Source organism: Rhinoderma darwinii, chromosome 2 (genome assembly GCF_050947455.1).
Source record: "Rhinoderma darwinii isolate aRhiDar2 chromosome 2, aRhiDar2.hap1, whole genome shotgun sequence".
NCBI classification, from domain to species: domain Eukaryota; kingdom Metazoa; phylum Chordata; class Amphibia; order Anura; family Rhinodermatidae; genus Rhinoderma; species Rhinoderma darwinii.
In genome coordinates, this window is record NC_134688.1 from 84,808,286 (window position 1) to 84,824,431 (window position 16,146).

General features: G+C 40.6%; 1 protein-coding gene across 2 annotated transcripts in view; it reads right to left on the minus strand.

Annotated features, from left to right (window-relative positions):
* Window positions 1–1,197: 1,197 nt before the first annotated feature.
* MAP3K12 (mitogen-activated protein kinase kinase kinase 12) overlaps window positions 1,198–16,146 on the minus strand; it is a 110,212-nt gene continuing 95,263 nt past the window's right edge. For both annotated transcript variants that reach the window (XM_075851861.1, XM_075851862.1), the window contains exons 10-14: window positions 10,439–10,564; window positions 9,890–10,322; window positions 7,784–7,854; window positions 6,750–7,023; window positions 1,198–2,713 (exon numbers count right to left, since the gene is read on the minus strand). In XM_075851861.1, coding sequence (XP_075707976.1) covers window positions 2,639–2,713; window positions 6,750–7,023; window positions 7,784–7,854; window positions 9,890–10,322; window positions 10,439–10,564 — 979 coding nt within the window. In that variant the 3' untranslated portion in view covers window positions 1,198–2,638. The remainder of the gene's footprint in view (window positions 2,714–6,749; window positions 7,024–7,783; window positions 7,855–9,889; window positions 10,323–10,438; window positions 10,565–16,146) is intronic.

Below are 16,146 nucleotides of genomic sequence, written 5' to 3' on the forward strand. Positions count from 1 at the left end.
AAAAGTACATGTCATGCTGATGAGCCCTTCCGGAAATGGCTCACAACATAGAAGCTTAGTTACTAAAGGTCAAATTTGCACAGTCAAAATTGAATTACCCAGTGCCTACTTCTAATACATACTATTAAATAAACCATTTGCACCTTATATTGTCACTGTGCATATTGCACCCAAATTTGTTTTTTGTTTTTTTATCTGAATAGTTTCAAAATTCCATGCTGATTACTTATTTTTAACAAATATTAGCATAGCTCGGTTTTTCTGATATAGAGCACCACCTCTCAAAAGACATACAGAAAATTATGGATGCTTGCAGCTGTCACCAGGGGGAGCTTAGTAGCTTACTGCATACTGTTTATACAATAAACTTGCTCCCTCTAGTGGTGACTGCAGGTAATCTGAAATTTATTATTTAACGTTATGTCTGTGCTGGGTATTTGGAGCTCTGTATCACAAAAAACGAGTTCTGACATATAAACATATATTAAAGAAATGAATCAGTACAAAATACTGGACCTAAAAACTTGTTGTTAAAAAGGGAGTCAATCACTTTTAGGCTGGATTCACACGAGCATGTTCGGTCCGTAAAGGACGGAACGTATTTCGGCCGCAAGTCCCGGACCGAACACGCTGCAGGGAGCCGGGCTCCTAGCATTTTAGTTATGTACGATGCTAGGAGTCCCTGCCTCTCCGTGGAACTACGGTCCCGTACTGAAAACATGATTACAGTACGGGACAGTTGTCCGGCAACGAGGCAGGAACTCCTAGAGTCGTACATAACTATGATGCTAGGAGCCCGGCTCCCTGCACTGTGTTCGGTCCGGTACTTGCGGCTGAAATACATTCCGTCCTTTACGGACCGAACATGCTCGTGTGAACCCAGCCTAAAGGTGATGTGAAATGTACTGCAAATAATAAAGTCCACTAGTAAAAACAGAAATAGAAATACACTACAAACTGAGAGCACTTCAAAAATGTAACCCTCCCTTCTCCAAAATTGTATAGTAAATGTACATCACAATAAAAATTCTGTTTTGCACAGTGACTCAATTTGCCTTTAGTAACAAAGCTCCAATGATTACATTTGATACCTAGACTCCATTAAATTACAATGCATTTTGACTGTTGAAAACAAAATTCTAGGATACTGTCCACCCCTTGAGACCCTGAAACTCTGAAGACTATACCATACAGTGATACGTCTCAGCATTTAATATACAGCCTTCAATCCATAAACCAGAAATTCAAAAGACAGCGAATCCTAAAATACAGGTAACCTTCTAATAAAAATTCTCCAATAACATTCACAAATCCACATGTCCAAAAACTCAACAAGGAAGAAAATGTTGCTGTGTGCAGTGTCCAACTGGAGTTTATTGGATATTATTCTGAGGGCCACATATAGTTATCAGTAAGGTCTAATATGTTTTTGTGAACCAACCCATAAGAAATAGACCCTAGTTGTCTTCTGCTGGACCTCTGATATGTTGATAGATTTTTTGCTAATTTGTCTAGGTAACTAACTAGTAAAAATATGTGATAATTATTTAAAGGGTTATAAAGTGATAGCATATTGCAAGGATATGCCATCACTTTATGATCGATGGTAGTCTGACCTCTTGAATCCTCATTGATCCTGAGAATAAAGGGGCTGCAGCACTGATTTAGCGGTGCGTCCCATTCTAAGTTTTCCCTGCACATCGGCGCTCCTGGCCACCTGGCTGTGCAGGGTACTGCAGCCGGCTCCATTCACTTGAATGGGGCCATACTGCAGTTCCTTGCAAATCGGGTGGCTGGGGCGCCGCTGTGCAGGGAAAAACAATGAAGAGGACGCATCGCTGTAATGTTTATATATGGTACTACTAGTTCTTAACTAGTGGTTCTCTACTACTATCTAGATATCAATTTGCTTTACATGATGGAACCACCAGAAACATATGCAGATATGTATGGAAATCTTGTCAGAATGGGAGATATTGGTGATAATCTGGGTACCAGGAGGGATTTTTTATTAATATGCAAAGAAAACAAAATTAGCTCCAAAAGATAAAGTCCAAATTCTGGGGGCCACAACAGAGATCCATTATCATAGTTTCAATAGAAAATGGGGACATGTGGTTCCGAATCTCAAAAACAATGTCTAAACAATTTGTGAATGTTACAAGATGACATCTCATCTGGATTACCTTGTATTTTAGGTGTAGTGGTACTTTAAACCAAGTTACACAGCGATTGAACCACCTCAGCTGGCACAGCGACGTTCTAAAGACCTGACATGTGGTTCAATGAGTACTGGAGGTAATTTGTGAGATTATACCACACCGCCCCCTACAGGTGCTTGCAGAAAGGAGGCAATTACTTCATTCTGTGCCCTTTAACTTCTCAGCTGCCAGTGCAAAGCAGACTATAGTAGTCTCTCTCTGCTTTGGTGTGCAGGCTTATATTTCCAGTGCATCCAAACCTTGATCTCCTGCTAAGTGAGTGGAGACTGTGTGTGTTGTCATTGGGTGTGAGGGGTCGGGAGGTGTAGGTCTGAGGATGTGGCTCAGTCTATTCGCATAATATGTATTATATTTATAGATTATATTTATATAAATATTTCCTCTATATACAGTCAGGAGGTATCTTTACTCTGGCATCATGAAGTCGTCGCAGCAAGCGAATGGTCGAGTTCGGTGCTGTCACAGTCGGAGTCATCGTACAGACCAACATTCTGTAGATAGAAAAATAAGTATTTTTTTTCCACTGAAAAACTTCCCATTGTTTAGTAAGTAGAAGTTCCATAACTTTATATTCAATGCATGTGATATGTGTTGTTAAAGGGCCCTTTATATAAAGGTCAACTGATTATTCATGCCTAATAAAAAGCTAAACAGCATCAACTTGACTCCTTATTGAACCATTATAACAAGTACTCTCCAGTGGTTTTCCATTGTTGTGGAAAATCATTCTAGTGCTATGTTCGCATTTAAGTACATATATTTTCATTTCACTATATACTACATTTGACTAGGGTTGCACGATGCATCTAAACTTCGATACTGCTCCTATGCCGTGCACCCTCAAATGGTTCAATACTGATATTTCATGTATTTCGATACTAAGCTCTGCGGCTGCACAGCTTAGCATTGTAACACACAAATGTATGAGAGCGGAGCTGTAGGTGTGTGATACAGCCATTGTCCCGCTCCTGAGTCCTGACAAGTGCACGTGGTCAGCATGATGTGATGCGGCCGGCACTGAAGACCCAACATGGCGGCCGCGCTACAAGACACCCTCATGTTCTGTCTTCAGTGCCTGCGCTCACTAGTGCAGCGCCGGCCGCATCACATCATGCTGACGGCGCACGCACTTGTTGTCAGGAGCGGGGCAATGGCTGTATTACACAGCATCAGCCCCGCTCTAACGGCGGAGATCAGAGAAACCTCTACTCTCTGCCGTTATTCCCCTGAATGCTGCGATCAAAGCTGACCAAAGCATTCAATGAGAAGGGGGATGACCTTTGGATCGAGTCACGGGGAATCCCTGTGACGCGATCAAGGGACATACCATATATGGCCAGACAGCCCAGGGTCCATTGAAGGACCCCAGGGCTGTCTTACCATATTTCCTGTTGTTAGGTCATACTTCGGTATATCCTAACAACTGCCTGTGTACGATCAGTACACAGGCTAATGTACCGGCATATAGATATGTTCCAGTACATTGAAGTTTAAAAAAAAAAAAAAAGTAAAAAAAAAATAGGTAATGTTAAATAAAAAAACAATAAATTTTTTACAATAAACATAGTTTCAATACATAACATATACACATATTCGGTATCGTTGCGATTGTAATAACACATTTATAACATCATTCATGTTTACGCTGTTATAAAATAAAAAACTGCTTTCGCTCACTTATTAATGTGAGGCACGAGGTATTATGAATTTTGAATCTCCATGTGCCTCACATTAATAGTAATTAACCCCATCATGTACAGTGAAGGAAATAAGTATTTGATCCCTTGCTGATTTTGTAAGTTTGCCCACTGTCAAAGACATGAACAGTCTAGAATTTTTAGGCTAGGTTAATTTTACCAGTGAGAGATAGATTATATAAAAAAACAAAACAGAAAATCACATTGTCAAAATTATATATATTTATTTGCATTGTGCACAGAGAAATAAGTATTTGATCCCTTTGGCAAACAAGACTTAATACTTGGTGGCAAAACCCTTGTTGGCAAGCACAGCAGTCAGACGTTTTTTGTAGTTGATGATGAGGTTTGCACACATGTTAGATGGAATTTTGGCCCACTCCTCTTTGCAGATCATCTGTAAATCATTAAGATTTCGAGGCTGTCGCTTGGCAACTCGGATCTTCAGCTCCCTCCATAAGTTTTCGATGGGATTAAGGTCTGGAGACTGGCTAGGCCTCTCCATGACCTTAATGTGCTTCTTTTTGAGCCACTTTTTTGTTGTCTTGGCTGTATGTTTCGGGTCATTGTCGTGCTGGAAGACCCAGCCACGAGCCATTTTTAATGTCCTGGTGGAGGGAAGGAGGTTGTCACTCAGGATTTGACGGTACATGGCTCCATCCATTCTCCCATTGATGCGGTGAAGTAGTCCTGTGCCCTTAGCAGAGAAACACCCCCAAAACATAATGTTTCCACCTCCATGCTTGACAGTGGGGACGGTGTTCTTTGGGTCATAGGCAGCATTTCTCTTCCTCCAAACACGGCGAGTTGAGTTAATGCCAAAGAGCTCAATTTTAGTCTCATCTGACCACAGCACCTTCTCCCAATCACTCTCAGAATCATCCAGATGTTCATTTGCAAACTTCAGACGGGCCTGTACATGTGCCTTCTTGAGCAGGGGGACCTTGCGGGCACTGCAGGATTTTAATCCATTACGGCGTAATGTGTTACCAATGGTTTTCTTGGTGACTGTAGTCCCAGCTGCCTTGAGATCATTAACAAGTTCCCCCCGTGTAGTTTTCGGCTGAGCTCTCACCTTCCTCAGGATCAAGGATACCCCACGAGGTGAGATTTTGTATGGATCCCCAGATCGATGTCGATTGACAGTCATTTTGTATGTCTTCCATTTTCTTACTATTGCACCAACAGTTGTCTCCTTCTCACCCAGCGTCTTACTTATGGTTTTGTAGCCCATTCCAGCCTTGTGCAGGTATATGATCTTGTCCCTGACATCCTTAGAAAGCTCTTTGGTCTTGCCCATGTTGTATAGGTTAGAGTCAGACTGATTAATTGAGTCTGTGGACAGGAGTCTTTTATACAGGTGACCATCTAAGACAGCTGTCTTTAATGCAGGCACCAAGTTGATTTGGAGCGTGTAACTGGTCTGGAGGAGGCTGAACTCTTAATGGTTGGTAGGGGATCAAATACTTATTTCTCTGTGCACAATGCAAATAAATATATATAATTTTGACTATGTGATTTTCTTTTTTTTTTATATAATCTATCTCTCACTGGTAAAATTAACCTAGCCTAAAAATTCTAGACTGTTCATGACTTTGACAGTGGGCAAACTTACAAAATCAGCAAGGGATCAAATACTTATTTCCTTCACTGTACCTCACACATTAACCCAATGTTGTCCATTATGACTGAGGAACACGATTAATGTGAGGCATGTGGAAGTTCAAAATTAATCACACCACGTGCCGCACATCAGAAAATGGAAGAACTTTTTTTAAATTATTATTGTTGGCAAAGTATCGTTTTGGTATCGAGTATCGCAATACTACACAAAGTATCGGTATCAAAGTCCAAATTCTGGTATCATGACAACCCTACATTTGACATCAGAGAGCAGAGGAACCATTAGACTGAACTGTCCTTAGTTCACACAGGACACATCTGTCATCCCTGATAAAGCGGGCACACGAGGAGGTAATTGTGACCATAACACTATTATTAAATTATACATGGAGCTATTATTTGGTGACTGTATGTTGGTATTATCTGAGCACTGTATGGTGGTATTTACTTAGGCATTGTGTGGTACTGCTGCCTAGGCACTGACGTTATATTATTTTTGTAGAGTGTGGCACTGTATAGTATTGTTATTTAAGCAACTGTATGGAAGTTTTATTTTGCCAACACATTGCACTAAATGGTGCTTTTAATTGCACATTGTTTGCTTTGGTTATTTGTACAATATATGGGAGAGGGGGATGGAAACAGAAGGTACGGCAAAGAGCACAAGTCAAAGTAAGGCCGGAGGTGTCATTGGAAACAGACTTTCTTTTACCTATATTGCCAAATTTTTGGAAGGATCAGAACACAAAATCTATGAAAAAAATTAACCCTAATGCCCTGGTTTGCAAGGTCATTTGTACCAATATACAAAATGGGAATGAAGAGATCCACATCCAAACAGTATAATGTGATGCAAAGCTTCATGGTTCCAAGTTTTTGGACTTTGAAAAAGGTATTTAAGCCAAAGTTGCTATTAAATAATATTTAAAGAATTATGCATTTAAAATTATATTGAGGTGGAAATGTTCTTTAACCGTCCTCCAGCGCTTGGTGGCAACACTAAACAATGAAGTACATTGCCATGCATACTGAAAGGGCTATGCCCTAAGCTAAAGCTGGCTATGGACATATCCTCAATGTATACATCAGTAATCACTTGACGGCATAGTCAAAGAGGGGCATGGTGTTTGTTTACTTATATCTTGTCTATAAGGAAAGAACAAGTACAAACGTGATATGAGCACGTAAAAGGTGAATCACATCTCACCTCTCCTGCTGTTTGTTCATTGCTGAGCTGGGATTTCACCTTCTGGACAACAGCCTCTTTCTCAGAGAGCCCATCGGACTGGGTCAGAAGATCCAGTGGAGGTTCAGAGCTTTGAGACACAAGGTCTTCAGAGCGCTCATCCGGGCGCTCATCTGTATTAGTGCTAAGCACATCTGGAGTGACGCTGTGGGAGAGATCTGTGGTGTTCCCTTCTTCACCATCTGACAAGTTTTCTGAGCTGGGAGATTGATGTTGAGACATCTCAGTCTGCCACCTGCATAGGAAGTCAACATAAAATCAACGAGTGTTTACTGGATATGTACAGTTGAAGATAAAGGGGTTGTTCTGGACATTTAATTGATGGTCTATCTAGGATAGGTCATCAATGTATGAGAGGCAGGGGGCCCAGGGGTTAGAACGAAAGGGGCCAGACCTTCATAGTATAACCAAGCAGAGCACCATACATACAGGTAAGGCTGTGCCTGGCACTGCCGATCAGCCACACTCAGCACCGATCACTTGAGTTGGCTGAGCTACAGTACCAGACACAGCCACACCCATATGTGCGGCGCTGTGCCTGGATACACAATTCACTGCTGATTTTGGGGGTGGACCCCGACGATCATCCATTGACAATCATCCATATCAATTAAAAGTCCCAGACAATTTCTTTAACAAATGTTCCAGTGGCATTGCTATATATTAATAATATATTTACCATCAATTTAAAAGATTATTTAGTCTTATTTTCAGAACGCATATAATGTATCACAAAGAAAAACACTCCCTCCTAATTTTGTTAAAGTAAACAATTTCCTATTATAGTATTATCAGAATTTCCCCCCTTTCTGGCTGGAAGAAACCATTCATAGTCCTGCAGGACTGAAAACGATTTCAAATGCTCCACTGCTAGCCCTTTTGGTAGAAATTAGGAGCCATTTATGGCGCCTGTATTTTGTGAATAGCTTCTCGCAGAGGTTGTTGCAATGAATGTCACCATCTAAACATGGACCATCGACAGGCGATAAACTTACCTTTGTCTCTTCTCCAGCTCCAGTTCACTATCCACCTCTCCCTCTTCCTCCTCTGAGGATACACCTCGTTTCTAAGGGCAAATAGACCAATAAGTCATATGTCATACATTACAATAACACTAAATGTTGTAAAATATGTGAGAAGGATACTTAATGATATTAGGAAAACAAGACTTTTAATTTAATTCCTTTAAAATATTGACTACAGTCAGAGTAATTGGGGGCTGTCATTACTATATTACTAAGACTTCTTTTACACACTGCGATTAGCAAAATCGAGTACCAGTTTCCGCCAATTTTCAATATGTCAGGTTAACATAAACTCCAATGGCAGTGATTACCATCAATAGGAATGGCTTGCTATGGGTCATTTAAATCCCAAGTGTGGTTGTAGTAAATCAAATTGTGAGCAAAAAGTGTAACCCACCCTACACGTCTTTGTTCCATTCATCTATGTTGATTCATTTGTATACCAGCCTTTTCTTTTTAAACTTGTGCTTATTTCTGATTGGCTGGTGTTTAATTATTCGAATATTGACAATTTTTGTAATTAAGTCTTTGAGACGTACTATGACTAAGGGCTGTTAAGTTCAAAACACGTAAGTGTCTGTTCTGATGTTATATTTGATAACACGAAGAACTAAATATATTTTTTTACGGTATTATGCAAGACTGGACCTTTAAGTATGTCAAGGAACCAAATCCATGTTGTCTTACTTTGGATAGCGCCATTTATATCATCCCTCTCCACAACCACCAAAAGAACTTCATTTTAAATATCTTTCGTTTTTGTGAACTCCTGAGATATGTATGTTCAGATTTAATAAAGTCATCGATAGCTCATTTAGATAAGCCAATTTTAAATCAGGTTTATTTCAGTTTTAGAGGTCATTGAAGAAAGATCCAAACACTCACACTACCTCCAAAAATAACTAGTAAATTAAATTCACATTTTTATTTATTTTTTATGGTTAAAATGTAACTGCATTTGTACTTTGTTTGGAAAATAATTCTCATAGTCTTCCAAGTGCAAGACTTGACTTCCAAGTCCAAGTACTTGACCCAAAAAGTCTGATAGGCCTTGCCTATAAAACAGGCCATACTTTAGAGATTTTGGGTGGCCAAGAGGCTGATTTAGACCATTTTTTGTCGACTGACAGCACTTTTTTGACACAAATTAACATGTCAAACACTGATCGAAGGCAGATGTCCTTAGAAAAGTTTATCTGCTGTGTTGGATTTTCTTGGTCGTTGATGGTTGCAGTCTTTGGAAAATCTTAAACGCCAAACGAAAGATCTGCATTTCATCGAAAGAAACCCAGACCAAGCTACAGCTCAAAGCTGAGATCGATCACAGATTTGTCATTTTAACCTTAAGGGGTTGGAAATGAATGTTCTTTTTGTAGAATTAAAATTTGTACAATTTTCCAATATACTTTCTGCATAAATACCTATGATTTTCAAGACCTCAGCTTGCTGTTATTCAGTAGGAACATTCATTGTTAAGTTCCAGTGAATAAAATTCTGTTCATGGTTATGTGATGGACACACAGGTGTTGGGATCATTAGAAGACACAGCTCTGATACACATACTGTAACTGTATCGAGCCACGCACCTGTGTGACAATCACATGACCATGGACAGAATTTTATCCAATGGAAGTAAACAATAAATATTCTTACTGAATAACAACAAGCAGAGATCTTGAAAACCACCAGGAATTAATACAGAAAGTATATTTGAAAATTGTCTAACTTTTGATTACACAAAAAAATAACAATAATTTGCTGAGACCAGACAACCGCTTTAAGGCCTTGTCATCCAAAAATAAAACCTTTATAGACAAATCATGAATGACAAGTTGTTTAGAAAATGGACGTCTGAAATCATTAGTATTATAAGCAGCTTTAACATACACCATAGTTTTCATAGCCCTGCATGGAGGACAAGTGTGCTGCTTCCCAAATTTCTCCTTAAACATAAAGTTTACATTCAAAATATCAATTCTTCTTTCAAAATTTTTCATCTCTTTCTATTTCACTAGTGTAGGGAACTATTCACTTAATGCATTTAACAAATTTATAGTATCTCCAGTTTTTTTTTACCTGGCTTCTAGTGACAGCTGCTCTGTATAGCATTGCTGCTGGCGTCAGGTGTTGTCCCCCTCTTCCTGATCTACCCCCAGTTGCCCTCCCTGATGGGGATTCTGGGCTTGGCGGCCCAGGTAATGAACGAACTGGAGAGCATTCTGCACTCTGGCTCTCCCTACGAGCCTCTGCCTCCAGAGGGGTACATAGCAGGTCTGGACTGGAAGAAGATAAAGGATGTGGATCACGTGGAGGTGGTTGGCTCTGAGGAGTTGGCTCAGGTGTCACAGCGGCCCTGAAGTTGACCAATTCTTTTGCTTTTCGGTAACGCGCCTTTCCCCGGCGACCACGTCCTGGAGAAGGAGGCAATTTCTGGCAGCCAGTTGGAGTTGATGGAGACAAGACAGAGTCCACTTTAGGTAAAAGGGCTTCAGATTTCAAGATGTCTGGTCTGTAATCAAGAAACCATTTTCAGGTTATGAACGCAATATATAAAGCAGGTATGCACTGAAAATATTCCTATTCTCATAGCAGCAATTTATCTGACATGTCTAATTGATGCGTTACCTCTTTCCATGTGGAGATAGTTTCTGTGGCACATTTCTTTTTTTAATAAGTTTTTCCACAGTGCTTGATGGCCGAGGCTGTTGACGGAGAATGGTCGGATATTTCTTCTCAAGGTTTTGTTCCCGTCTGCAAATAGACAAACTTGAAAGATGCTTGATGCGAAAAAACAAACATTTAAAATGTATTCTTATTGCTATTCATTACGAAGCTAGGCTTCTTTCACACTACCATTAGTATACGTTTACCTCTCTTCCGTCAGAGGAAGAGAGGATCGGAAGATTAAACGGAAGCTACGGTTCCGTTAGAATTACCATTGATTTCAATGGTAATTATTTTGTTTCAATTGCTCTCCGTTTGCTAGGTTTCAGTTTTTTTCACGGAAACAAAAGTTCTGCAGACTGCACTTTTGCTTCAGTCAGAAAAACAAAAACCTAGCGAACAGAGACAAATGGAAAGCAACTGAAACAAAAGAATTCTAACAGAACTGTTGCTTTCCGTTTAATCTTACGATCCTCTCTTCCTCTGATGGAAGAGAAGTAAACGTATACTAACGCTAGTGTGAACTTACTAAAATATCATTAAAACCACACAGCAACAGCTACACTGAACCCTCTCTCTCCCTGTCTCCTCCTGCAGTCCCTGTGTTAACCCTTACTGTCCCTAAGTTAACCCTTGCTTCCCTGTTAACCCTTACTTCCCTGAGTAACCCTTGGTGCCCCTGAGTCCCTGTGTTAACCCTTGCTGCCCTGAGTTAACCCTTGCTGTCCCAGAGTAACCCTTGGTGCCCTTGCAGTCCCTGAAGCTAACCCTTGCTGTCCCTGAAGTTGACCCTTGCTGTCCCTGAAGTTGACCCTTGCTGTCCCTGAGTTAACTCCTTGCTGACAACCCTTCTGACTGTTAATCCTTTACCTGATTAACCCTTAGCGTACAGGATAAGTAACTTATGTGTATTGTGCTGTAAGGTAACTTCTATGTATGTTTAGGTAAGCGGGTGGCGGTATAATTAGAATTGTGATACCGTGTTTATACTGTACTGTGATTAGTTGCTGTATTTTATATATGAGACTGATTACTGTATGTTAATAAATATTACCTTTATTTACTATACGGTCTTATTCCCTTGAGTAGCAGCAAAACCAAATAGATCGACGTTAGTATAAGGAAAAGGTAGGGGAACTAGGCATAACCCTAGTGACCCTGAATATAAAGGAGGTAGTAATGGTGGGTGACACAAGTAGGTGAAACCCGCTATTACCCCACCCCCTTTAACATTGGCAAGCCAGCCAGCCGACTATATATATATATATATATATATATATATATACATATATATATATATATATATAAATATAAATGTAGAAAACAGCAGCACTCACAGAAAAGACTATTGCACGGGTGCCCAGCAAAGCGTCCTGATCCAGGGACGAAATATCACGTATTGGAAGAGAAAATTTGCAGCACTCCAGTGTGAAGAAAATGGTGGTTTATTCAGCCAAACAAAAAGCTCCATAGAGGAAAGTTATATGAGGTTGGAAATCGTGGTGCAAGCTAGTAGAATCCGAATATAGAAAAGTAGAAAACAGCAGCACTCACAGAAAAGACTATTGCACGGGTGCCCAGCAAAGCGTCCTGATCCAGGGACGAAATATCATGTATGGGAAGAGAAAATTTGCAGCACTCCAGTGTAAAGAAAATGGTGGTTTATTCAGCCAAACAAAAAGCTCCATATAACTTTCCTCTATGGAGCTTTTTGTTTGGCTGAATAAACCACCATTTTCTTCACACTGGAGTGCTGCAAATTCTCTCTTCCTATATATATATGTAACTTCTTTAACATTGGCAAGCCAAGACCCAAACTGTTGTAAATTTATTTCTTTATTTTTGTACAATAAAATTGTGTTAAAACGTGAACTGAAGATAGGCGGGGAGGCGTGGACAGTAAACGTACGTACACGGTGAAGTGTCGTGTTATACTTTGTGCCTAGACCTTGAAGTTTGGACGAGTAACACAATTTTATTTAAGGCTTAATACAGGTTACAATTGAGATCAGCGAACCTATTGTTTTTTCTTTTCTTTTCCGAGGTATTAACGTCTTTTATTTTGCTTTGCGGTGTGCTGTTCTACGGCGACGAACCATCGGGCGATCGAGCAACACAAGAGTTTCAGAGGTATCGACGTTGGTGTCCTTCACGTGAAGTTCAGCTGGTCGGGAAAAGGCTTTTCCGGAGAAAAGGACCGTTTTCAGGCAGCAAGGGGACAAGGAGGACAACGCAGACTGAAAGGACTTCTGGAACAGTGAGTATGGATTTCTCCATACTTAAACACCTCGCTAAAAACACTACATTTCATCCAGTAACAACCAACAACATAAAAGTCAGCAGAAATGCCGTGGTCCACACTGTTGGATGAGGCTTATTCACATGATAAGTTGTGTATTAGCAAGAGGAGTGTTCTTAACAAAACCTCCAAACGTCTCCACTTGCTCGCTAAACTAATCTGTGTGTATGCCCAATGTAGAGATAAGTAAATTTACATGCTGGAATCGCAGGTGATAGATTTTAAAAATCGTGGTGATGATATTGATGCACAGCTGACTGGGTCTTATGCTGTGATCAATGCATTTAAGGATAAGGCGGCATGTACGGATGCGATCATTGCCAAGTTGAATGATGAGCTTGCTACTAAGTCACAATTAATTGCCAGTATGCAAAACATCATAAAAGATTTCTCAAAAATTTTACCGGCCTTGTCTTTTTCAAGGCATGATTCTGCTGTAAGTTTGCCCTCTACAGGGCAAAAAGGGGGGAGTAGTAAGAGTGATGGACCAGATGTCTCAAATCGTGATCCCATCCGGAATCCTGAAGGTAACACTGTTACGAAAGTGTTACGCAAATGTAAGCGTACTATATTTAGAAGTGCGTCCCTAGCCATGCAGAACTTTAAGAGATCATGCACTGTTAACTGCCTTAAGTCCAACAGAGCATGTACTATTAAATGTTTTGCATGTGCTGGCTCAGGCCATATTGCGAAGTACTGCGAGTCTTTGAGTACTAAGAAATGTGGTCCTATTAAATGTTTTAAATGTGGTCAAATGGGACATATTGCGAGGAACTGCCACGGCATAAGCAACCGTGGAAAGCCTAGCGAAATGGCAATAGAAAATGACCACGTTACAACAAACGATGGGTTTATACAAAATGGCTGCATAAGAGTCTCCTTACAGTCTTATGTGCTCCGCCATGTACTCCAGGGTCCAAATGACCAACCACAACTGGGGAGGAGTTTAGGAAGTTGGCCATAAATTGCATGTTCAGTCAGGTGTTATGTCTGTAATGTGTGTTTATGGTCTGTTGTGTTTGTCCCCAGTTGTCCGTTTGTTTTCATTTGTTTTTTCATTTTGTGGTTCGTTCACAGATTCTATTGTGGTATATCCCTGGTTATCAGTAATATGTATTTATACAATATGGGTGTTGCCTGTATTTATAATGCATAATTAGATAACCACTCCAGGAAAACAACTGGAGAATCAACCATTGTATAGTGGTGTATTTGCGCCCAATGTTTTAATTGCTTTCTGTTAGGATAACGTTGAAATTTTTATTATACTGTGAACTCAGGTAGCGAGGTGTGGGCAGGTAACGTAAGTACACGGTGTAGTGTTTTATGTTATGCTGTGCACCTAGACCTGGGGGGTTCAGACAGGTAACACAATTTCATCTGAGGTCTAATGCGAGTGCAATTAAATACAGCAAATATAAGTGTGGCTGATTTGTTTTGTGTTTAACTGGAGTGGTCCTTTATGTGGACAGGGGGAGGTAACCATGGCATTACACCCACATCTCGATTTTAAGATAATGTGTTTGGTAAGACAGGGATATAGTTCCACAGATCTGAGAATTGTGAAGAACCACAAAAACAGTGCTTCATCCACAGCTCCCCTCAGATATCCTGACCTACACCAGTGTTGGGATACCGAGGGGTCCTGTGACATGAAGGCTAATCCAATGCTCTCCACAAGTCATGGGTCGAGGATATTGGTGCTGGTATCAAATGCAGAATGCCACGCGACTAACTGCACCGAAAGAGGCATACTCCTCCCAGGAGCACACTGTACCCTTAATCCCGTATTAGGCGTTGATGTGGCGGATCAGAAGGGAAGAACTCCGGTGACTCCTGAAAAGAGGCTCGACATCCGTCCAGATACCCCTGTGAGACTCCAGACGATTCCTCTTGGGTTTCGCATCGAACTAAGATAGTTCCTGCTCGATGTCAATGAGGAAGAGGAGGTCGTGGAGAAACTGAAAGATTCCCAACACCAAGCCACTATTCAGTTGGAACATGACACTAAAAAGATCACAGGAATTGTGAACAACCTTGAGGTGGACTCGGAAGTGTCTTGGTGGGAGAGCTTGTTCAGATATAGTCCCAAGGCCGCTTCCTTCTTCAACTTGCTCATCCACCCAGTGATAATCCTTTGCATACTTGGGCGATTATGTACGTTGGACTGTTCTGTGTGTACCGACGAATGAAAGGACTGGTTGGCCAAATACAACGAGGTCAAGCAGAAAGCCATGAATACATTCGTAGACGGGGGTCTAAGAATATAATGATACAGTCATGCGACCCGGAATTGTTTATTGTGTGTGTATATATATTTGTAAAGTGTAAATCTGAATCAATGGGTCGTACAAAAACTTTCAAGGTGTACATATAGACATTCTAGGTGTTGATATGTGTCCGCAACATAGGCATAGTCAGTGAGGATGTGCCCATCCCACAGTGAGTGAGTGTGTACGTGTAGGCGGGTATATATTTACAGACTGTAGTCACCCCATTTGCATGTGTACCTTGCACGTGTTTATGGAGGGGTAGTGTGAGATGCTGTTTGAGCATGAATCTCTATATGTACATATACCTATGGTTTGTGGGGGAATATTATTGTATGTTTGGTTATTTTTTAGACCTGCTGACGCCTCTCAAGAGGAAGTAATTCCAAGCAAGAAAGAACAAGGAATCTGCGGTTCGTGGACTTTGAGGTTTTCGTATGAGCTTTGTTCGTTTGATGAGCTTTGAGGCTTCGTTCTATGGACTATGAAGGTTTCATTTCAACTTCGTTTGATGAGCTTTGAGGCTTCGTTCTATGGACTGTGAGTTTTATTTCAACTTAGTTCTATGGACTTTGAGGCTTTGTTCTATGGACTAGGAGATTTCATTCCATCTTCATTTTGTGAACTATGACGTTTCGTTTCTTTGGACACTAGACTCCAGAGTCTGAGGACTGGCGGGAAGGTGTCTTTGAAGAGATAGCTGATGTTGAGTATCTAGGTCCAATAGTATACTTCCTTCCATCTCAGACCATTACCAGTAACCAGGGAGGTTGAGGGGGGTAAATAGAACCCACAAACACTTCCCCAAATTGCATTGTCGTGTCCCCGACAACAGGGGGATTGTAAAGGGAAGTGTCCCTATTTATGTATATATATATATATATATATATATATATATATATGTGTGTGTGTGTATGTATATGTATGTGTATATATAATACATATAATGTCTCATGAGCCAGGGCTGTAGAAACACAGCCCTGGTCATGAATACGGTTGTAAACAAAGCAGGACAATTAGCATTGCCCTGCTTTGTTTGGAAACCATGGAGACAGGAGATAGTTTGATCTCCTGTCTCCATTTCAAACCCTTGCTGCCCT